Genomic DNA, 23,530 nt, shown 5'->3' on the forward strand with positions numbered 1-23,530 from the left:
TCGGACCTGCAGACCGAGCCGGTCGGTCGGTCTGCTCATGCTCAGTAAGTGCCGTAATTAGCCAGTCTGAGCAGGTGCGCTCTCTTTGAAGGTGCGTCTTCTTTTATCTGAGCTTATCAGGTGATGCAGGGTCCGAAGGGGCTGGACCAGCCAGAATCATGATCCCTGACTGAAGACACACACAACAGACACACACACACAACAGACACACACACACACACACACACACACACACACACACACACACACACACACACACACACACACACACACACACACACACAGACACACACACAACAGACACACACACAGACACACACACACACACAACAGACACACACACAAATGTCCAAATGATGTCAAAATATAAATGATGCCTCTGTAACGGGGGAAGGGGGAGTACTCGAGTACTTTTGTAAATTCATGTTCGTTTCCATAATCTAAACTTTGCTCTTCATTTAAAACTTTGTTGTTCTGCAGAACGAACACCTGCTCACACCGCGCCGCTGCAGACGCAGGCTCAACCTGACGTGCTGCCATTTTCTTTATGGATGAATACTCTGAACGCCCCCGCTCCTGACGCCGTTTCGATGAAGACGAGCGAAGCTCAGTTTGGTGTCAAAGAGCTAATCGCTCAAATATCACTCAGATCAGCTGCTGCGGGTCGATGGGACGCACGCTCAGCCTGCGGGCACCGGAGCCCGGCCCACGCTTCCTCAGGTGATGCTTGTTGGTCATGTGACCATGAGGAGCCTGTTAGTTACAGCTCATCAGCGTCTTTGACCTCAGCTCAGTAACGAGACTCCATCTCCATCCTCAGCTGTCCCTGTTGCCGTGACAACACCCACGCGCCTTCATGTTCTCCTCATTAAGATCGGTTTGTTCTCCCGCTTTAATGAGGCCGGCTGAAACCGGTGCTCGGCTGTCGGCCTCATTAAACCTCAGCGGCGGGCCTCGGGGTGACCTGAGGCACCTCCACCCCCGTGCCGCTGCCTGCCATGATGCTGCCTCCTCCCCACCACCTCCACATAGAGCAAGGAGCCGAGTTCAGACTCCCTACAGGCAGATAACGATGTAAACCGCTTTAAACTGCAGGGTGACTGCACGCCTCTGGTCAGGAAGGAGGGGGCGGGGCCTTGTCCTCAGCTGCTGAGGCCACAGTCGCGTGAGCAGCAGGAAGTGGGCCTGCGTGCGTGTCCCTTTAATGTGATGAAACTCTGATGAAACGCAGAGAAAATCACGGAGCAGAAAGATTCAACGCGGCGGCGTTTAACCCTTTCACCTTGAGATGCTTGGCTTCATGTTTCTGTTTTTAACGTCTTCACCCGCTGAAAGAGGTCGTTTCACAAATCTGAAGTTCTTCGGTTCATATGTTCAGGTGTCAGCGCCGCTGTGACCACGAGGCTGTCAGTCAGCGCTTTGGTGCTGCTATGATTGGAGAGCTAAAGGTTGTTCCAGAGGTCACCGGCGTGTTTCATCACTTTTCAGGGTGACAAAGACGACCACTTTTCCTGATGCATCGTGGGTAACTAAACCTGCACTTTGCTGGTTTAGGTTGTCCGCGGCAAAGAGATGGCAAGCGTAGCGTCACGCTGACGATCCTAGAACTGAAAAATGACCTTTGTTTTAATCTTTGACTTATAAACAGCTGACCAATCAGAGCGAGGCATAGACTCTGGACGCCAGGGGATGAAAACACGTCGAGTGTCTGAACTCTTCGACAGGATGATGAAGATGAGCTCTGATGACACACGAACTGTCTGAGGTGACCTTCAGGTAGATCTTCCTCCGCAGCTGTCGCTTCATGTTTGTCTACCCGAGGCGCTCGGCAACGCCTCCACGCAGCGAGCGTCAGGCACTCCGACAAGCAGCAGCCAATAAAAACACGGCTCTAAACCCGCCACGGGTTAGAGCCGAAACGTGGAATCTGGGGTGAGGCCGACCAGACTTTATTTACAAGGAGTGACATCAGGAATTCAACCACATGTAATAAAAGTGCAGGTCTGTAATCCCAAATCTCTGAGCAGCGCTGCGGTGAGGATGAGGAGCAGCTGACTCAGCATCAGCCGACCAATCAGCAGCCTCCGCAGCTGCTGATGAAACCTCGTAAGTGCAGCTCAGCGACTGAAGGAATCATGTGACACCCCCCCCCACACACACCTCCATCACCTGCTTGAACAGGAGCAGGTGGAGGCTGAACACGCTTTAGGCACAGGATGAAGACGAGGACGAGGAGCAAGCTGAAGCGTTTCAGGAAGTGAGGTCACAGTGGGTCATTTGATCCCGGAGGTGAGCTGTGATGGTGAAGGTAAAGATGGAGCCGGTTTGAGTTTAAGGGAGTTTTCTGCAGCGTCTCCTCTGTGAGAGTGTCGACCTCAGCGCTGCCTGAATAATTGATCACGCCGCTCGGGCGGGCGGGGCACTGATGAAAATTTAAAGACTCGCGTTGCTAACGGTGAAAAAGGTGGAGGCAGCGTTTTAAATGGACACTGACATTTCCTCTGAGTGTCCCGGGCTCAGGTCTCCGTCACATTTCTTCTGCTGACCTCTGACCCTTGCCTGCCTCAGAGGGGGCGGGGGGCGGCGGTCATTTGACCTCCATCTTAGACTGCAGACATCAAGGGTTCACGTTTAGATCAATTTCACTCTGTTTCACACAGACACACAGCACAGGTAGGATCTGCCTGCACAGGAGCAGCTTCGAGCGCCGGACAGGCGGCTGCAGCTTCTCGAGCTCATGAACAAAGGCGACGATGTCACAGCTACAAACATCGCAAACATTAGCAAAAAGCTAACGCTGTTTATGAGTTCCACGATGTTTGTGAAACTGCTAAATCGCATCATTAAACAACTTAATGCGAATATAAGTGTGCTGCTGTCAGCAATCCCTGCGTCTGTGTCATCTGTGTGAAATTATGATACAAGCAGAAAATCTGTTCTTCACGTTCACACGCGTGTGATCGTCGCATAAACGGCAGCTGGTTAAAGAGTTCACAGTGATGTAAATCTATGCTGCTGACACCGACTCACTCACTTCCACCTTTTATTTCAATATTTCTGCAATGAATTAAAAAGTGTTACATCCTGTCATGTGACTCTTTCATATAGTGGACACAAATACAGAATGCAGTCATTTGACCATGATGTGTGAAAATGTGTATTAAAGCAGAACGTGGCGTTTCGGCGGCTTACATCTCTGTAAGCAGGTCCTTGTCTGTGGTTGGTTGGAACTGAAGGTGCAGTGTTGGAGGGTGTGGGCATGCGTGTTCTTTCAGGGAGTCATGAAGAACGGCGGTGGTAATGTGATGATGCAGCATCTTTTTGGCGTGAATCAAAGCGTATTCTTAGGGACTGGAAACGACTCCATCAAACACACTCCACTAGAGCCCTGGTGCGCACCTTTGCTCAGGTGGGTGACGCACTGTCACCAAGCAACAATCCATCGTGATCTCCTCTGAGCGCGCAGTGATGAGGTCAGTCAAACCCAATGATCTTTAGTGGCACCTTGCCAAAATGCAACAATATTGGAAACTGTAACTGGGGAGTGCACACACCTTGGACATTAATGGAAAACCAGTGGTTGTCATTCCTCAGCATCTTGGGTGGAGGCACGTTTTATGGGAATACATATCCGTCCATGCAGCCTGTGACTCCTTCCCATATTCACATGGTGGGTTGCAGCATCTGGGAAGTTCACTGCCTTCTCAAAACTCAAGTGGCCTTGCATACTCTGGGAACGACTTTCCACACAGTTGTTCTCTGACCCCTCATAAGTCCCCAATTTCTCAGTGAAAGTAAAGGTATGAGCACCTGCAGACTTACAGGAACGGGTCGCGTGCGTTCAAAAACGACCTCAAAAACTGATGTCATTGAAAATCGCAGTGCGTGACTTCTGTCAACTTCTTATCGAGTGACAACAGAGACGACCAAACAAATCTAATCTGCTGCTCAGGAGCTCCGCCTGGACTCCAAACATCGGCAAAGCCAGCAGCAAGACTCCGCCTCTCAGCCCCTCCCACACACTAAAAGTGACACAGGATTGAAACTAGAAAAAGAAACTATGTAAAAGAAGCTGGTGGAAATAAAGTTTATCCAAAAGAACAAACACAGGAAAGCGTTTCACTCGGCGTTGCCATCGTTCGAAGCATTTTTCAGTATCAAAGTGAGCGTCGCTGTTGGACCCACACAGCGCCACCTGCAGGCCAATGGGAAACTGAAACCATCGAAGCGTAAGAAGCAGTGGCTTCCACAGAGGTGCCAGCGAGAACCAATCAGAGCTGCCGAGTCAGAGAACAAGTCAAACGTTTTTGAAATCAAACATTTTATTTCAAGATTTTTACACAAAGCAGGAAAAACAACAACACACAAAATCTACACAACATTCAAAACCTTTGACATCACAGTGACATCACAGTCCTGCGAGGAACCACATGCGAGACGGCAGGATGTCTGAAGGAGTCGTGTGACGTGTGATGTGCTTGAATGATTTAGAGGAATCATCTGAACGCACTGGTGATGTCAGCGCATAAAAAACATACTGACCCGTGACCCCTCCCCCCTCTGGCGATGACATGTATGAGACCTTCGGGCTCGCCGCACTCGACCACATGTGTTAAGGTTTCAGGCTGCCGCTGATCATGTGATCAATACCTCAGTCTTTAGACAGCACCGGGGGGAGGGGTTCCTTTTCAGATGGCTTTTTCAGTTGATTGGTTGCTACAATCAGACTAAACTGGAAGTGCTGGTACCGACACCATGTCACTTCCTGTTTTGCAGAAATTCAAAGCGATGCGAATGGACGCCATGGCAGCGGTCACGATTACATCACCGATGATGATTGCATTACTGAAAAGATGCGGGCAGAGCCTCCTTTTTGTCTGTAAATAAATGTTACACGATCTAAGTAAACCAACAAACCAATCACAATCAGCCCTTATGGCATCATCACCTTGCTCCAGCCAATCAGAACAGACCTGTGAAGTGTGAGCTAATAGAAAGGGTGGGGCTTAGTGTCCTCATAACAGATGACTGCTCTGATGTCAGTTTGACAGGAAGCTGTGAGTGGACGTGCTGAAATAGAGCATGATGGGAGGAGCCTAAAGATCACGCCTGATGAACCAGAGCTCGTTCCGGCGTCGCGGCACACCCGGGTTCTCGTACACGGCCACGGCGTACCGATCGCTGTGCAGCTCATCAGTGGCGCCGAGAATCTCCCACAGCAGCAGGATCTGGCGGCCTACTGTCTCCTCCGTGGTCGTCCCGAAGAACGGCCTGCACCCAATCAGAAGGCAGAGTTGTTAATTTGACGCGAAACCCGACGCACGCCCACCATCTGATGACTCAGGGCCTGTCTCAATATTCGTACTTGTGTGTTGTTGCACCGGTGATACATCATCAGTCGGAGACCAGGTACCGTTCCAATTCAAACTACGCATCAAGCCGAGGATGCGAAAAATTCTCGGATGTGTTCTCGCTCCGCCTGTTTTATCGAGCGTGCATCAGTGGTGACTTCTGTGTATTTGGTACAGCAAAATATCCCAGAATGCATTTCGTCCAAAACTCAAACGCGGCTAAAAAGACCATCTCTTTCGGGGTCACAAAATAAACTAGAATGTAGCTGCGTAAACGTCAAATATCTGCTCGATTTATCAAGATATATGCATTTGTCCAAACGCGCTCTGACATTTTCAGAGACGTCTGTGACCCGCCAGCTCCGTAGCAGACCGGGAGGTCGAGGATCACTATAGCCGGCGAGAACAGCGGACTCCCTGCACATCGTTTTCAACCCCCCCCATGGTCTTTCACTACTCGGGTTAAACATGATAGATAAGTCTCTTAGATCACTTAAACATGCTATGTTTTATTTGTTTATTTGTTGTTGTTGTTATTTGTTCCTGAGTAAACCGGTTTGGCTGAGATTAAAGTTAAGCTGCATAACTGCGACCGTGGCTCAGGGGGTTGGGAAGCGCATCTGTAACCGGAAGGTCGCCGGTTCGATCCCTGGGCTCTCTGTCCTGGTCGTTGTGTCCTTGGGCAAGACACTTCACCTACCGCCTACTGGTGTTGGCCAGAGGGGCCGATGGCGCGATATGGCAGCCTGGCTTCTGTCAGTCTGCCCCAGGGCAGCTGTGGCTACACCTGTAGCTGCCTCCACCAGTGTGTGAATGTGAGAGTGAATGAATAGTGGTATTGTAAAGCGCTTTGGGTGCCTTGAAAAGCGCTATATAAATCCAATCCATTATTATTATATAACATATTACTCACAGTTAAACTAAGAGGGGACGGCAGTAAAAACGCCGGACCGGTGACATCATCAAGTACGCTTGTCGAGTCCTGCTCGCATTCTCAGCAAGTCTGGACTTGCGTACTTGAGAATTGATAAAGGGCTTCAGCATTCGAAAACCCCATCTGACGGGTCACTTCCTGTCACCTCTTCATGTCTGCTGATGGTTGAAGTATGACCACAACAGCCAATCAGTGCTGAGCTCGCTGCTGCACTTTAACCTCTGCAGCTTCAATCATTTAATTGTTATTGTTGTTGTTATTATTATTGTCTGATGTCACATTTCCTGTTCAGGTGGTCTTCTGTGACCCCGCCCACATCACAAACCACAATGTGGCAATGATCTTCTCACCTGGTGACCACTCTGATTGGCTGTCTGTAGACAATGCTGATGTCAGGGTCGCAGGATTGCGGCGGGCTGTGCTGGAGCGCGGCGGGAAGGAAAAACGCCGTCTCCACATCCTTCTCAAATGTCTTGCCGTCCTTCGCCATACGGATGTAACTGATGATGGGTACGGTCATCCCCAGGTATCTACCTGTACATGAGCAACAACACAATCACGTGACCTGCAGGCATCGATCGCAGCTGAACGGTCCAGCAAGCGTGCGGTGTGGCTGGCGGGTGGTGGGCGTAGCCTGACCTGCAGAATTCTCCTTGCAGATGAAGCGCATCAGCTTCATGAAGGCCATGGAGATGCTCTGCTCGTACAGGTCGTCTCCTCGTGTCACGGACGCCCAGTGACCCGCCGGGTACAGCCGCTCCTCGTACTGCACCTCCCCCATCTGTGGGTGGTACCACACATCAGCACTCACGGAGAGGGGGCGGGGTTAGGTTTTAGGGTCAGGGCATTTACCTTCTCGTGGCTTGAGATGGGTGTGAAGGGGAGGGGCTCCCTCTGCTGGCTGTTGCGTGTCATTTCCTGTATGGGTCCTCTCATTTCTGGAAAACAGAACAGAAAGTTCTGTTTTCTGTGCAGTAATTGATTACACAGCAGTGAAGATTTCATCACAGCAGATGTTTTTCTGAAAGTGCTGTAACGGACTTTAAGGATGTAATCATTTAACCACCTTCCTCACTCACTATGTGTTAACAGACCTCTCTGCATTGAATCATATCTGTTATTAACCTCTGTCTCTCTTCCACAGCATGTCTTTATCCTGTCTTCCTTCTCTCACCCCAACCAATCACAGCAGATGGCCCCGCCCCTCCCTGAGCCTGGTTCTGCCGGAGGTTTCTTCCTGTTAAAAGGGAGTTTTTCCTTCCCACTGTCGCCAAAGTGCTTGGTCATAGGGGGTCATATGATTGTTGGGTTTTATCTGTATGTATTATTGTAGGGTCGACCTTACAATATAAAGCTCCTTGAGGCGACTGTTGTTGTGATTTGGTGCTGTGTAAATAAAACTGAACTGAAGTGAGACAGCAACCAGCTGAGGAGAGGCGGCAGTGGCTACCACGAAGCCTCCAACATGGATCAGAGCACTACGGTGGGGCGGAGCCACTCAGACAGGTAAGTTTTCATTCTGAGTGGCTACACCCCTTTTTGGGGCGAAATATGACAGGTGAAAAAAAACACCTGAACATCTCCATGCTGAGCATCAATCAGAGGCCTTGTACAGAAATAAGCACATAAACAATCAACCCCTGATCAATCAGTGCCTGCATCACACAGAAACTGGCCCCACCCCCTGACCTTGAGGAACTGACACCTGGTGTGTGCTGGCGACAGCCTGCCAGTGACTCATCAGGCGCTCCGACTCATCTTCATCCATTGGCTCGGGGTTGTCTGTGATGTCATCGTCCAGCTGCTCGTCATCCAATCCATCGAGATCCTCCAAAGAGATCAGTGCCATGACCTTTGACCTGCAGAAAATCTGCTGAGAGGAGGTGGGATGCGACTCCTGCAGAAAGATGAGGAATTTGTCAGAAACATGTGACCCAGAAAAGCCTACTGCAGCCAATCAGAGCTAGCCATGATTGGCTCGTGTAATAACCATGTTCTGCACGCACTCAGAACACAATTATGCTATAACAGGAACCCTGTTTTAACCCTAAACCATAACCTTTAACCTAAACTCTTTCGGGTGAAGTACCCATCCTTCACATCATCGTGGCCTGACCTGAGGCGGAGCCAGGCTACAGCGGAGGCGGAGCTCCAGGTTAACTGGTTAGAGTTGTTTACATATTCCACACTCCGGGTACCACATGTTGCATCGTCTTGATGCATGATTCTGTTCATCTGGATGTTTTCAGTGGGAGAAACGTTTTGTCATCATCAGGTGACGTCTTCAGTCTCAGCTGACTGCAGGTTTCAATCTCATAAACAGGACATTTGCATAATGACTGAAACCAGCCCACTGAGGAACAATGGGCTGGGAGGTCCTTAATCTTAATTATGCAAATTCTCATGACCACTGATCAATGGCCGGTCCGTGCTAAGGCTAGCGCGGAGCCACTCTTAGCACAGCTAGTTCAATTAGCAAAAGCTAAGCGCGATATTCAGCTCCCGGTCAGAGCGCTTAGCTCGATCCGGTTCGTATTACCAGGTTCTGCACTCACCTGTCCGCCAGGTGAGACCACAGATATCGACGCGTCTGTGAAACAGAACAACAAACAGTTTCTTCTTTTCCGCTTTCGGCAGCCTAGCTGCTTCACGACGACGGCACCGGAAATACGTCACCGTCACACTACACACTACAAAAGAAGAAGAGAACTCACACATAGGAAGAATCTGTCTAACAAACCACAGTAAAAGTAATAAGAATATCCGTGCTTTGTTCCAGACAGAATCTCTAACTATCCCACATGTGGTCTCTTACTGGGATTCCTTTGTCAGTGACATTAACTGGAAAAGTATGGACAATTCCTAACAAGTATCTGTTAACGAATAAAGTGAAGGAAGTCTCATTTAAAATATTGCATAAATTTTATCCTGCTAATCATTACATGACGAAGTTCAAAAGGGACATAAGCGTGAGCTGTGGATTTTGTGGAAGCCATCCTGAGACTGCAGCACCTCTTCTGGGTCTGTTCATACGCTGGAACATTTTGGAAAGACTTCAGTAGATTCATTGCTGGACATCTCTATAAAGACTTTACTGTGAAACGGGAAAATGTTGTATTTTGTTTCTTTCGAAGGCAAAAAAAAGAAGATGTTTACTTTATAATAAACTTGTTAGTTATCTTAGCTAAATTTTATTTTCACAAATGCAAATACAGTAACAAAAAACCTAATTTTAAACATTACTATAATGATGTTTTATGTTACATAAAATTGATTAGTGGATCACTTAACAAAAAGGCTATGAAAACTATTACTATTTGTAGTAATTACAAATTATTTGAATGTATGTAATTCTTTGTATTACACCCCCTGGCATATGTTAATTTTGTTCTGATTGTATACATGTTCTGTATACTGTTTCTTAATAAGGTTTAATATTTACAAAAAAAAAGAAGAAGAAGATAACTCCTGATTAGCCAATCAGAGAGCAGCGCAGTGAACGGTACGTTTGCTACTGCAGCTGCATCGTCATCAATGATTCATGTGAATACACCTGATCAGGTGTTCTGTCCTGCTGCTGTGAAGGGTGATCGTGGCTCAAGAGTTGGGAGTTCACCTTGTGAATTGTAAGGTTGCTGGTTCGAGCCCCGGCTCGGACAGTCTCGGTCGTTGTGTCCTTGGGCAAGACACTTCACCTACCACCTACTGGTGTTGGCCAGATGGCGCGATATGGCAGCCTCGCTTCTGTCAGTCTGCCTCAGGGCAGCTGTGGCTCCACCAGTGTGTGAATGGGTGGATGACTGGGTGTGTAAAGTGCTTTGGGGTCCCTAGGCAGGACTAGTAAAAGCGCTGTACAAATACAGGCCATTTACCATTTAAATTTCACACCCAGGCCTCAACTCTTGCGTCCAGTGCCAAACGACTCACATACCGGTCCGTGGCCGTGGTTGGGGACAGTTGTGACAGTCAGGTAACACCTGTCCACTGTACAAGTGATCAGACACATGTTACTAAAGCACAAGGTCAGAAAGAGAACACCCAAATACTGCAGTATTTATTTGTGGTTGCTGCACACAGCAAATACACTCAGGTTTCCTCACATGTACACAGGCTGTGGTGGGAGTGGTAATAACACAGGTGTGTTCAGCAGCATCAAGTGGGCGTTGCTCCGCACTGTGGCTGTAACACTCTCTGCTGAAGGAGCGCTCGTCTGGTTCACCTCCAAAGACAAACCTGAGGTTACCTCGAGGGGCGGAGCCAGCCTGACAGAGTCTTGCTCCTCACGGCTGTGACTACTTTTTGGAGTTTTGACTGGTCGCTGCAGATGAGCTCATAGTAACGACACGCCACCTTAACATCTGGAACCAAAACTTTATTTACAAAAACAAACCTGCCGTCTTACAGTCATTTAACCTCAACATTAAAAAAAAAATAAATCTAAAACTATTAAAAAACAAACGGGAAGAAAAAAATGAATTGAAGGGGCGGGGCTCTGGTGTGATGTCATCCAGGTTAGATCAAATCAGCAACTGCAGAGAGAAAAACAGTGAACCAATCAGTGAACAGAATCAGACCGACAACAACAACATGCGAACAGTGACATCAGCAGGCCCCTGATTGGCTCCCTCGTACCGTTCATGGGCATCTCGTCGATCTGGGTGGAGTAATACTGCTCGATGTCTCGCAGGATGCGGATGTCGTCATTTTTCACAAAGTTGATGGCCACACCCTTACGCCCATAACGCCCCGACCGGCCAATCCTGAAGGAGGTCAGAGGTCATAGCATTAGTCACGAATAAACACCCCCTGCTCTCCTCAAAGGACCACCGGACCCAAACCTGTCTAAGCCCCTCCCCCAAAGCACACTGCTCAAGTCTCCTCCCTGACTGGTGCGGAAGGACACGTGGGGACTAGTTTGTGTGGAGGGATACCTGTGGATGTAGAGCTCTCTGTTGTTGGGCAGGTCATAGTTGATGATGAGCGAAACCTGAGGAACATCCAGGCCTCGAGCCCAGACATCGGTGGAGATCAGCACACGACTGAAACACAAAAACCCAGAGGTCAGTCTCTGAATCAGAATCTGGTCCTGGTCCTGGTCCTGGTCCGCTCACCTGGCTCCTGATCTGAACTCCTTCATGATGGACTCTCTCTCCTTCTGCGGCATGTCTCCGTGCATCGATGACACCGTGAAGTTGGCCTCCCTCATCTTCTCTGTCAGCCAGTCCACCTGAAACACAAACACACTACGTTTCCCATGATGCTCTGATGCGCTACACCTGCTCACACAGGAGGACGTGCACAGACCTTCCTCTTGGTGTTGCAGAAGATGACGGCCTGCGTGATGGTCAGCGTGTCATAAAGGTCGCACAGTGTGTCGAACTTCCACTCCTCCCTCTCCACGGCAACAAAGAACTGCTTTATCCCCTCCAAGGTCAACTCATCACTGCAGCCGAGAGACATCAACATACAGAGAGAGAGGGTGAGAGTAAGGTGGGATCAGGTTTCACTCTGAATAATCTCAGCTCCACATTTCTGCCAGAAACCCGATCCGCATCCTCGTCAAACTGACCGTTTGACGAGGATGCGGATCGGGTCGGTCATGAACTTGTTGGTCATCTCCAGGATCTCGTGCGGCAGCGTGGCACTGATCAGGACCACCTGCGTGGCGGGGGGCAGGTAGCGGTACACGTCGTAGATCTGCTCCTTGAAACCTGGACACAGAAAGCCGACAGGAAGTTAGACGCCGGACAGGTGTTTCAGTCTGGTGGTTAAGGTGTGACATCACAGAGTTCTCAGGTGTGTTCCTGCTCCAGGTGACACGCGCTCACCTTTGTTGAGCATCTCGTCTGCCTCGTCCAGGACCAGCATCTTGATGGCTCTTGTTCTCAGGCTACGGCGCCGAATCATGTCTGAAGTAAACAAACAAAGGTGAGCTCCTATTGGCTATTGCAGTCAGAGGCTGGCCAATCAGGAGCCAGAAGCTGAACAACTTTTTACACATGGTGCCCAGACATTTCCTCCAGACACACAGGGGTGATTAATAAAACTCCATACAGCGTAATGTTGTGATATTTAGTCTGGCAATATCGAGATTTTATTATAAACAAGAGTAATAAAAGCAGTTGCTTTTTCAGGCCAGCAGATGGCGCCATTTGTCGCTAGCGTGTCAGCACCTGGGAGAAAGTCGGTAAAACAAAGATGGACGCAGAGAAAGAAAACACTTCGACGCGGCATCAGAGCCAACACTGCCTTTCCCGTCTACACGGGACAGAATTTTAAACATTTACAGTACAGTGACCGTCAAAACCATGAACAAATATTGCCGCAAAGTTTATTTTGCGACACCATGGAACAAACGATAGCACAATATGAAACGATAAATGTTTTTATTTCGTCATCCGAGATATATCGAACAGCCTTACTTCAATGTAACATCGTCTGTGTGTGTGAGATTGTGCGTGCAGGGAACACCCGGAGCAACCGACTACGTTCTCCTCTCCAGCGAGACCTCAGAGCACAAACAGAACCTTTTACGCAAGCGAACGTGTTTCACATCATGTTTCCAGCAGCTGTCTTTCATGGGCTCAAATTGTGGTCATAAATATTTTGAACTTGTAAATCAGTTTTGTATGTGTAAAAAGAATTTGTGTTTGGACTTAGTCAAAAAATACGTGCGAAACTCTTCACTCAAGTTTCAAGTTACACGTACAAATTTTGACCCTATTTTTCTTCCTTTCAGCTGATTGGTCAATGTCATGTCAATCACAAATTTAACTATCCAATCAGAGTTTGGCTATTGGAGGGGTGCTTTATGGAGCCCAGCGTTTTCCTTCAGTGTTGTGAAAATGACACAGTCTTCACTAGTGGGGATAGTTACAAAGCTTTCTGGTTATGAATTAACGATACATGTTTTTATTGAACATTTGAAGAACATTTGAAAACAACAGAAACTCTTGTAGAGGAGATAAAGTCAGTGATAGAAACGACAGGTGCATCTAGTCCATGTAGAGCTGCTGCACACAGAGCCCAGCAGCCAGCAACAAATCCTGGATCCTTGGCTTTTAGTTAGCAGTTAGCATTAGCAGCACATGCTGCGTCCGATGTGAAAGGACCTTCATGCTGCGCACTGTGACTCACAGCAATGGTCCCGGGTCAGCCCTGACTTTGTGTTAAACTAATCCTAAAGTAATAATGGTGTTTCTAACCACTGATATACCACAACTTTATCCTTTCAACAGCTGCTGAAAGTTAGGGGACCTAGCTGCTATCGGATATTTATATAGAGATCCTCCAGCTTCAAACTGTATCACCCTTCAAGTACCTGCAGCTCCGTAAAGCCCCCCTCCAACAGCCTTCAGTGATGACGCACGAATCCTACTTCCGGGCCTAAAGTAGTCTGCGTTTAATATGGCTTTTGTGTTGTTAACATGTTTAATGTTTTGTATTTTCTTCTATTTGATCTCAAAAAGCTCCTAAAACAGTCAGTGATCACTGTTGACCTCCCTCGGCTTTTATTACCGCTAATCATTTATTTAAGCTCAGTTTTTAAAACCTTAGGATGTAACTACAGCCCAGCCCATGCAGCAGTATATGAATGACTAACCTCGTATTGTGGATGGATTATCTCAGTTGTTCTCCTGGCTGAAGTTTGGTCCTTTTACAGCATCCTGCCATGCGATTACATTTGTTCCTGACCACCGAGAACACTCACGTTAACTTTTATCGAGTGGAAAAAAAGTTAGCTTGTTTATATTATGCTAACATAGCTGTGTCGCTAGCGGTCACGTAGCACATCATTATATACCAGCTAGCCCAACTTCAGTAACCCTACAAACGTCACTGCTGTTTAGTTTTCTGTCTTCATTTATGTTGGAAGTGATACAGCAGAGCTGTACGTTTTAATTTGTTTCCAAAACCCCGCAGTCAGGACATGCTATATTGTATTTAGATAGAAGCTAGCGAGCTAACTTCCTGCTAACTTCTAACTCCGTTAAATGTCATAAATTCCGTTTTCATGGATGCCTGGATGTTAAACTCAATTGTTACACCTGGTAGAGCAGAACGCTGATCATTTTATTAAAGATGAAAGACTTTAGACAGTTTTTCAACTCTCAGTAATGCCATAGTGATCGTTTGATATATGGACCTGCAGCGGAGTTTAGAGTCCAGACACGGCTAGTGACGTCAGACTGAACAACGGACAGCCAATCCATCTATTCTCTGATTGCATAGTTAAATTTGTGATTGACATGACATTGACCAATCAGCTGACAGGAAGAAAAATAGAGTCAAAATTCGTATTTGCAACCTAAAACTTGAGTGCAGAGTTTCACACATATAAGTCCACACACAAATTATTTTTACTCATACAAAACTGATTTACAAGTACAAAATATTTATGACCACAATTTGAGCCCATAGTCTTTCACATTGTTCACGTTATGTGTGTGATCGTGGAGCAGAGCAGCGGCTGCGTCCAGCTCTGACAGGTTTATGAACAGACAGGTGTAAGTCTGGTGGAGGTGGGTTTGCTCCAGTGAAATGCGTCAGCATACAGAGACATGTTGGACAATTTCCCGGTCCCAGCCCTGTGGAAACAGCCCCTTCCTGGTGTGGAAGTCCTGACCTCAGCCCCACAGAACAGCACGGGGCTGTGAGCCTTTTCCTCCAGCATCGACCTCACGGACGTGCATCCAGCCTGTGGATTAAGACCGGGAGGTCGATCGAGTTCACGCGAACATGAAGGCAGACGAGCGAATATTTTTGGCAGCGTAGTGAACGACATCACGCCTCTTTCACACTGCCAGGCCAAAGGCACCAGCAGATAAACGTTTTCACTTCCTGTTTCAAGGTGGCGTTGTTAATGGGCTTCTCGCCATCCTGAGCGCCGAGATCATGACCTGGAAACAGGTTTCGTCTGACTGGATCTCGTTTTATCAAATTATAATTTGAATGTGGAGCGTCTCCCACCTCAACCGATCGGACGCGACAATGACAGCAGGTGCGGGTCACATGACCTACTCAAACTCACCGAACACTCGTCCTGGCGTGCCCGCCACGACGTGCTGGCCGTAGTCAAGCTTGCGTATGTCCTCGCCCACGTTGGTGCCCCCGATGCAGGCGTGACACTGCACGTTCATGTAGTCTCCCAGAGCGAGCAGCACCTGTGCACACGTGCAAACAGCCAATCAGAATGCAGCACATATGATCACAGGTGATCGGCCAGCTGTGACGAGGGGCAGGCATACCTTTTGAATCTGTCCAGCGAGCTCTCGAGTCGGAGCGAGGATCAGAGCCTGCGTCTCCCTCACCTGCAGACAGGAAACGCATCACAGTGTCACAATAACAGTTTAACCCATCTGCTTGAAAAGGCCACGCCCACCGAGGCTGCAACAGACTCACCTGGATGTCGAGACACTGCAGCACAGACACACAGAAGGTGGCAGTCTTTCCTGTTCCAGACTGAGACCTGCAGACAGCAGCTGTTAGAACATCTGGACGCACGAGAGCTACACGGCAACAAGAACAGCGAGGGAAGAGGAAAGGAGGGAAGGACGAGGAGAGAGGAGGGAAACGCTTACTGAGCGATGACATCACGGCCTTTGATGATCTGCTTGATGGCTCGCTGCTGGATCGCTGACGGCTTCTCAAATCCTGCAACACGAACACTGCGTCACTGCCAGAAAACTTTATTTACAACTAGCAAAGTGCACAAAACATCTGTCCTTCAAACAACTTTATTTTAACCCGGCCACAGGTTTCTCAACATTCTTTCAAATGACCATAATTCTGAAACACTTTATGCAATCTGAAATCCTCCCGGGGTTCCTGAAAGCAGCGAGACGACGCCTCTCAGTGACATCAGGGTCATTACAGTAACCTGAAGCAGGCAGCAGCCCCGGGAAGGCGAAGGCGGTCCCAATTAAAGCTTCCTCCTTTTTTCCACAGATTTGGGCGATATGACCCGGTTATCTCCCGATAACCTCATCTGTCACTAAATGTGCTTTTTCTGTAACTCGACCCGTGTGAGGCGTTTTCAGCGGAGTGTTCTGACCGATGCATGAAACCATCTATTCTTAGATAGAAGTTGTAACGGCAGCCATTTTCTTTGTGAGTCTTTCTGCACGGCGTGCTGCGGGGAAACGCCCGTTGTAGCGTTTGAGTCTGAGGTTGGTTTGGAGCACCTGACGGCTCTTTGTTGCTTCTCGTCCGTAAACTCTTTCCACTCTCTGTCACCTGAGAAGAGCTCTGTGCTGTTCGAGTCTGAGGTGGCGCCGCTTTGTGCCAGAACTTACATTGTGCAGTTTTCCGTGTCAGACGTTTCATAACCAAACCGTGTCCGCGCAACAGAGGCGGCCCTCGTTTAGGAATAAGGTCCTGGATTTGTGTGGACTGGTCCGTCTGTTTGCAGCTACCTGGTTCTGCCTCGTCTAAACTGGTCGTGCTGGGATACTCTGTCCCCGCATCCATAAACAGTGGATTTCGCATCACCGTGAAACAAACGATAGCATACCGCACAGCCCTGGGCCGAATGTATCCTTCGTACCCCACCCTATCCCAGGATTCATTGCGAGGCGATGGCGATGATGTTCAAGCGGGTAAAGAGTAAACTCCACATTTATTTGTGTAGAAATGTTCCAACAGTGACGTTAACTTCCTCTTCCTCTGCTCAGTCTGCTTTAAGCTCACAGACACCGTGACGATACTTCAGCCATCAACACAACAAGCTGAGGTGCAGACAGGCTGCTGCAGCCTTCACTCTGACAAACATCGGCCACACTCAGCCCCGCTCAGCGGCTCTGCTCGTTCTGTTCGGTGGCTTTAACTAAAAGAAACTAATGACTGTCGATATTTTTGATTTAGTTGTGCTCTAAGTGCGGATGTAAAACAAACATTTTATTGAAGAATGAGACGGTTATTTCATAGATACTCTTAAATAAATCCGACGGTCTCACGGGCAATTAGTTTGGAAAGATCTAAGAAGCTTAGAGCTCACAACAAGTATGTAACCAGGACTAATTACTGCAACTCCCAAACCTGCAAAGGAACATGAACACAGCCGGTTTACCCAGCACTGGCCTCACACACATCACACCACATTATTAAAACCATGGTGATTCAGGTGACTTTGGATGGAATAGGTTCCCCATCAACAGGTTCTTCTCTACTGGGTTCATAAACACGATTTCAGACCAGTAAAAACATCGCTTCATGAAAGCGGTGCTGGTGATGCTGTTGTTTAAACTTCACCGAGGTTATAATCAGCTGATAACAGCGATGCTAGTCCCTCTAACATCTACGGTTAGAGAAGATCCCGGCTCTACCACACCACCACCACTTTGAAAATACTGAATTTAGTGACAGAAAAATCTAGAAAGTATTATAATTATCTTACTGAAAGCATTTTTTTCTAATCCGGTTAAAAGGAAGCACATCCTTAAAGACTTTTAACTTTTAACCAAAATATCAGAAAAATATACATTTCACATCCAATCCTTCCTAAAAGAAGAGCTCAGTTTTAACATTTTATATGAGTTTTACCCAACTAATGATTTTATTACACTCAGATTTAAAGTGGATGTTTTCTGTGATAGACAGAATTTGTAATGGCTGCAGGCCGGGGAATCAGCTCACTCAGTGCTGAAGTGGAATTTAATTAACAGTTTAATGGAAAATATTTTATTGACAAATGGGGAGAATTCAGAGCCGATCTCGAGCTGTTTGATGAGTCTCTGAAGGTTGTTCGGATCAGCCCACAAATTACTTATCACTTAAATAATTTAACTGAACATGATCAACAGATGTGTACAAACAAAGAAGCATTCATTTCAATAAAGTTGTTGTTTCCTACATCACACTGAGCCATGGACCAAGCCGGGTCACACACCGGCTCAGCAGCCCCAGAGTCCGGTCTAAAGTCAGGTCTATCAGAACATCTGTTTCTCCGCCACTGAAAGTGCGCAGACACGTTAGCAGGTCGGGCTAATGCTAATTGGAGAGCTACTGGAAAGAACTAAAAGCCGGAGAGTCAGTCTAACGGCACCCCTCCGGATACGATGCCCCCGGGGTCGAACCGAGGACAGTGAAATATCTTTAATTCGCCTGCTCAAACACACTGCGCCGACGTTAGCTTTACAGATGACTAGCTGAGCTAGCTTTCCCCCGGAGGCCGCGCCGAACCCCGGCCTACCGTAGGCGTAGATCCCGCGGAGAAGGTCCTCCCGGAGGCCCATGGTGTCGAAGGTAGGGGTGACGTCCACCTCCTCGCTGGTCTCAAACTCCACCTTGGTCATATCTTCCTCCTTCAGGATCCTCTTCCTACCCTGAGCCCCGGCAGCAGCCATGTTCCTCGGAGCTTTTAATCCTACTGAATGTCGCAGAAGTCCAGATTCACCAGTCCGCGCTTCGCCGCGCTGCTAAGCTAACTGCTAACGAGAGAAAGAAGCACGTGTCGCTACGCCGATGACGTCCGCAGCGGGCGACGAGGATTTTACGTCACAGCAGAAAAAAATAACAAACTTCCGGGTTCTTTATCAGCGTACTCGGAATAAAATGTAAACCTGATCGAATGATGACAAACTGATCAATACATGAATAAGAAAGTGTCTCAGTGATCGATCAACCCGGGACAGACGGACTTCTGAAAACAAGGAATAACAGCCTATAACTATATATACAAAACACACTATTTATTTACATATTTACTTTTGACACCGGATTGTATATTTGTACATTTGTTTCCTTTAATACTGTTCATATAAATATAGTGCTGCAGAACTGTGCACCCTCCCACACACACACTCACACACACACACACACACACACACACACACACACACACACACACACACACACACACACACACACACACACACACACGTTTGCACTGAGTTGGAGATGCTCTGTATCTCATTGTACAACTGTAAACACACAGGATAGAAATACAGATTCAACGGGGGAAAGTAACACAGACACACTGAATAATTAAATAAGACATTAAAATATTACAAATATTCATGTTTTTAAAGCTTTCTTGTTGTGACAGGAACAAACTTTCTGTTTCTGTCCTGAGAGTGGACAGCTTACATTTACAGATGTGGAGTTTGATCGATGAGGGAAACGCATGCGAGTCTTTCTCACTAAAGTCAGTAAAACCAAATAACACGTTTTGGTATAAAAAAAAAGTACAAATTCTGATCAGATGCTGTCAGAGATGAAACTAACGATATGTTTCCATAAAACCTGAGTAAAGGTAAATGTTTCTGTATCGCTCTTCTGTTTTTGAAGGATTTAAACTGGACCCTGAGACACACTGACAGGTGTGATGTCATCACGTCAGCCGCTACACTGGGCAGCCTGTAGGTGATGACGTAATCAAACATAAACGAACCACAAAAGTGTAAACTAACAGTCTGGTAAATGTGAAAGAGGTCACCTGTGCAGCCAGGTGACAGGAAGGAGCTGAGGACTGATGCTGCTGTTGTATAAAATCACCAAATACTCCGATGATTTTTACCCCTTTATAAACTTTGTTACTCTGTTGTTTAAATTAGGTTTTTTAAATAATGTTTTTTATTAAGAGTTTTTTCTTTATACATATAAACAAAAGGAGAAGAGAAGGATAGTTTGTACAATTGGGGTCATTAGTCCGTACACTTAAGGCTGTAGAATTTAGGGGGGAAAGGAAAATAAAGAAAATAAATACACAGACACATCTACTGTATATGTGTAAAAATAAATAAAGTGTTTCCCCAGATAACAAAGTCCCTGCAAAATAATCCCATTCATTCCCCCCAGGTCACTGTACACTGTATTTCCACAGCTGACATGAGGGAGGTGCATGAACCTGAAAAATTGGTATAGATTTGGAAATGCATCAAGGAAACGACCCCGCATGACATGACATGAGGTCATATAACCCCCGAGTGTGTGAGTGGGAGAGGTAGCGTCCCTCCACCTGGAGGGTGAATGATGGCTCCCGTCTTTTAGAGGCACCTCATTCCCACTGATGCCAAACAGAGCAAGAAGAGGGTCGGGGCCAGTGTCACTCTGAGAATCCTGGACAGGGTATGAAAAACCTCTGTCCAGAACTGAAGGACACTGGGACAAGACCAGTACATGTGGATCAGTGAGGCTTCAGCAGTTTGGCATCTGTCACAATATGGAGCGATATCAGGAAAGACACGAGATAATCTGGATGTTTAAATAAAGTTTATTTGTTTGTGAGGTCACACTGAAGCAGCTTTATTTAAAAGAACTACAACTGCTAAATTGTCCGAGGTTTCCCATCTGCCTGCATCACAGGAGGCAAAAGTAGAGATGTTCTGTACTGCAGTAGAAGTACACGCACTAGTGCTGACAATACTGCAGTAAAAGTACTGATTGAACAATCTCATTTGTTGTCAGAACTTCAAAAAATTATGCAAATTTGTTGCCTCAAAAAAATAAAAATGTACTTAAGGTGACTAGGTTAGGAGAAAGTATTCACTGAGTACACAGTACTAAGAACTGGACTTTTCTGAGTGAGCAACTCTAAATGTTTCTCCACTGACACTAACAAAGTTCTAAATTAAAAAACAATTTATGGTAACTTACTGTTTTTAATTTGGCTGACATACAAATTAAACGCCTCCAGGGTGAGGTGTTCGGGCATGTCCCACGGTTAAGGAGGCCCCGGGGCAGACCCAGGACACGCTGGCCTGGGAACGCCTCGGTGTTCCCCCGGACAAGCTGGAGGAGGTGGGCGGGGAGAGCGAGGTCTGGGCTCCTCTGCTGAGGACCCGGTGACGCGGCCCGGATAATCACATTATGTTTTATCATCCTTGAACGTTCAGTAGAACACTTGACATTAGAGGTGGGAATCACCATACATCCCACGATACGATATTATTGCAATTTTTTAGAATATTTTGCGATATTCAGATTCTGTACATAAAGGTAAACTTTATCAATATTCATTTTATCTAATATCAAAGTCAGAATAAAGGCTGAATAATTACACACACCCCACTGTTCAGTTATTTATTTGTAAAAAATGTTTGGAATCATGTATGATTTTCGTTCCACTTCTCACGTGTGCACCACTTTGTGTTGGTCTTTCACGTGGAATTCCAATAACATTGATTCATGTTTGTGGCTGTAATGTGACAAAATGTGGAAAGTTCAAGGGGGCCGAATACTTTTGCAAGCCACTGTATTTTAGCTTCCACCCTTCTTTGTTGACAGCGCTGAAACCCTTGGCCTTCTCTCAGTGAGCTTCTGATGTAACCTGAAATGGTTTCACCTCACAGGTGTGCCTGTCAGGGTTCACTGGTGGAGTGGGACCATCAGTTGTGTTTGCAAGCAGTCAGGTTGGTACAGCTGACAGCCTATTTGACAACATGTTAGAATTCATATTATGGAGAACCAATCAGCTAAGTAAAGAGAAACAACAGTCCATCATTACTTTAAGAACTGAAGGTCAGTCAGTCTGGAAAATGCTAAAACTTTGAATGTGTCCCCAAGTGCAGTCACAGAAACCATCAAGACTACGATGAAACTGTCTCACATGAGGACGCCCCAGGAAAGGAAGACCAGAGTCCCTCTGCTGCTGAGGATACATTCATCCGAGTCACCAGCCTCAGAAATCACAAGTTAACAGCAGCTCAGATCAGAGCCCAGATAGATGCCACACAGAGCTCCAGTAGCAGACACATCTCTACATGTTCAGAGGAGACTGTGTGAATCAGGCCTTTATGGTCAAATAGCTGCTGAGAAAACCACAACTAAGGAAAGCAACAAGCAGAAAGATTTGTTTGGACCAAAAAACACAAGGAGTGGACATTAGACCATCTGTGCTTTGGTCTGATGAGTCCACATCTGAGATCTTTGGTTCCACCAGCTGCACGTGATGGTCTCTACATGCATGGTTCCCACTGTGAAGCATGGAGGAGGAGGTGTGATGAGGGCGGGGCATCCTGCAGCGACATGCCATCCCATCATTTGTTTTTCACCAGGACAATGAGCCCAAACTCACCTCCAGGCTGTGTCAAGGCTGTTTGACCAAGGAGAGTGATGGAGTGCACCAGGCCTCCACAGCCACCCATTGGACGTAAAACGTACAGCTTATTGCACCAGCAGCATCTGCTCTTATATAACTATCATTAGCTTACAGCTTTAAGTGTTTAAGGTATGTGCTAACTAAAAATAAAGACAAGATGATAGTTTATTAAATTTTAATGAAGTTTGCAGATTGTTTCGGTGAAGTTTAATAAACTCCTTGCTATCTAAAATATAACAGGACACCGGAGTAAATTCTCGAGCATCTCACACTTCTGATAATCAGCTGTCTGCTTGACGTTTATTCAGCTGTGTAAAAACTATAACTTTAATCTCAGCCAAACCGATTTACTCAGGAACAAATAAAATACTGAAAAAAGCCAAACAATAACATTTTTAAGTTATCTAAGTGACTCATATATCATGTTTAACCTGAGTAGCGAAAGACGGCGGTGGGTTTGAAAACGATTTGCCGGGAGTCCGGTGTTCTCACGGCTCTAGTGACCTAGCCCCCGGCTAGCTATCGAGCTAGTGGGTAACAGACGTCTCCGAAAACGTCGGAGCGCTTTTGAAAATATGCGGTGTCCTGATAAACTGAGCAGATATTTGAGGTTTACACAGCTACATTCTCGCCTGAAAATATGTTAAACGTTTATTTTGTGACCCAGAAAGAATAATAAGAGTAATATTAAAACTAACTAGCTGCCGCCATTGTTGGAAACTGAGCTGGGCTGCGCTATGAATTCTGGGACACAGCTTCTTCTTCTTCGGGGTTTAACGGCAGCTGGCATCCTTGTACATGCAGTGCTGCCATCTTCTGTTTCAGTCCGTTATTACACTCTTAAATCCTGCTATTATTCCTGCGTCTTTTGGGATCTTACAAAGCTTCAAACGACGCGTCGACTATTAAATCAGTCGTCGACGATTTTGATAGTCGACGTAATCGTGGCAGCCCTAGTGAGAAGGCATCAAAACTTTCTCTCATATCTCCAAGTGACTGAACAGGTCTTCAGGTGTGTGCAGGAGTGTGAAAGAGATCAGCATGCTGGTGCAGGTTCAGTCTGAGCTGCTGGAGACGAGTGTGAGGAAACACTCGAGCTGCAGACTCACTGCTGAAGTCAAACCTGGGCTCAGTCTGTGCAGCAGGATCAGATGTTAGTGTGCACAGAACAATAACACTGCTGCAAATCTGTGTGCTGCCAGTAAA

The 23,530-nt window shown here is 46.9% G+C and overlaps 2 protein-coding genes across 2 annotated transcripts; both read right to left on the minus strand.

Annotated features, from left to right (window-relative positions):
• Positions 1–404: 404 nt before the first annotated feature.
• soul4 (heme-binding protein soul4) lies at positions 405–8,954 on the minus strand. The gene is made up of 6 exons (XM_005944449.3): positions 8,841–8,954; positions 7,975–8,182; positions 7,138–7,223; positions 6,925–7,066; positions 6,636–6,819; positions 405–5,271 (listed from the first exon to the last, which is right to left on the minus strand). The coding sequence occupies exons 2-6, from the start codon at positions 8,132–8,134 to the stop codon at positions 5,097–5,099; spliced, it is 747 nt and encodes a 248-aa protein (XP_005944511.1). The 5' UTR covers positions 8,135–8,182; positions 8,841–8,954; the 3' UTR covers positions 405–5,096.
• Positions 8,955–10,636: 1,682 nt separating this feature from the next.
• On the minus strand, positions 10,637–18,748 carry eif4a3 (eukaryotic translation initiation factor 4A3). The gene is made up of 12 exons (XM_005944450.3): positions 18,476–18,748; positions 15,867–15,939; positions 15,688–15,754; positions 15,534–15,596; positions 15,317–15,449; positions 12,114–12,194; positions 11,855–11,996; positions 11,590–11,728; positions 11,397–11,512; positions 11,217–11,324; positions 10,918–11,045; positions 10,637–10,814 (listed from the first exon to the last, which is right to left on the minus strand). Exons 1-12 carry the CDS (start codon positions 18,627–18,629, stop codon positions 10,798–10,800), a joined length of 1,221 nt encoding a protein of 406 aa, XP_005944512.1. The 5' UTR covers positions 18,630–18,748; the 3' UTR covers positions 10,637–10,797.
• Between the last annotated feature and the right edge of the window lie 4,782 nt (positions 18,749–23,530).

The sequence above is a fragment of the Haplochromis burtoni genome, unplaced genomic scaffold (assembly GCF_018398535.1).
Source record: "Haplochromis burtoni strain Fernald_Lab_line unplaced genomic scaffold, NCSU_Asbu1 Contig_387, whole genome shotgun sequence".
Lineage (NCBI taxonomy): Eukaryota > Metazoa > Chordata > Actinopteri > Cichliformes > Cichlidae > Haplochromis > Haplochromis burtoni.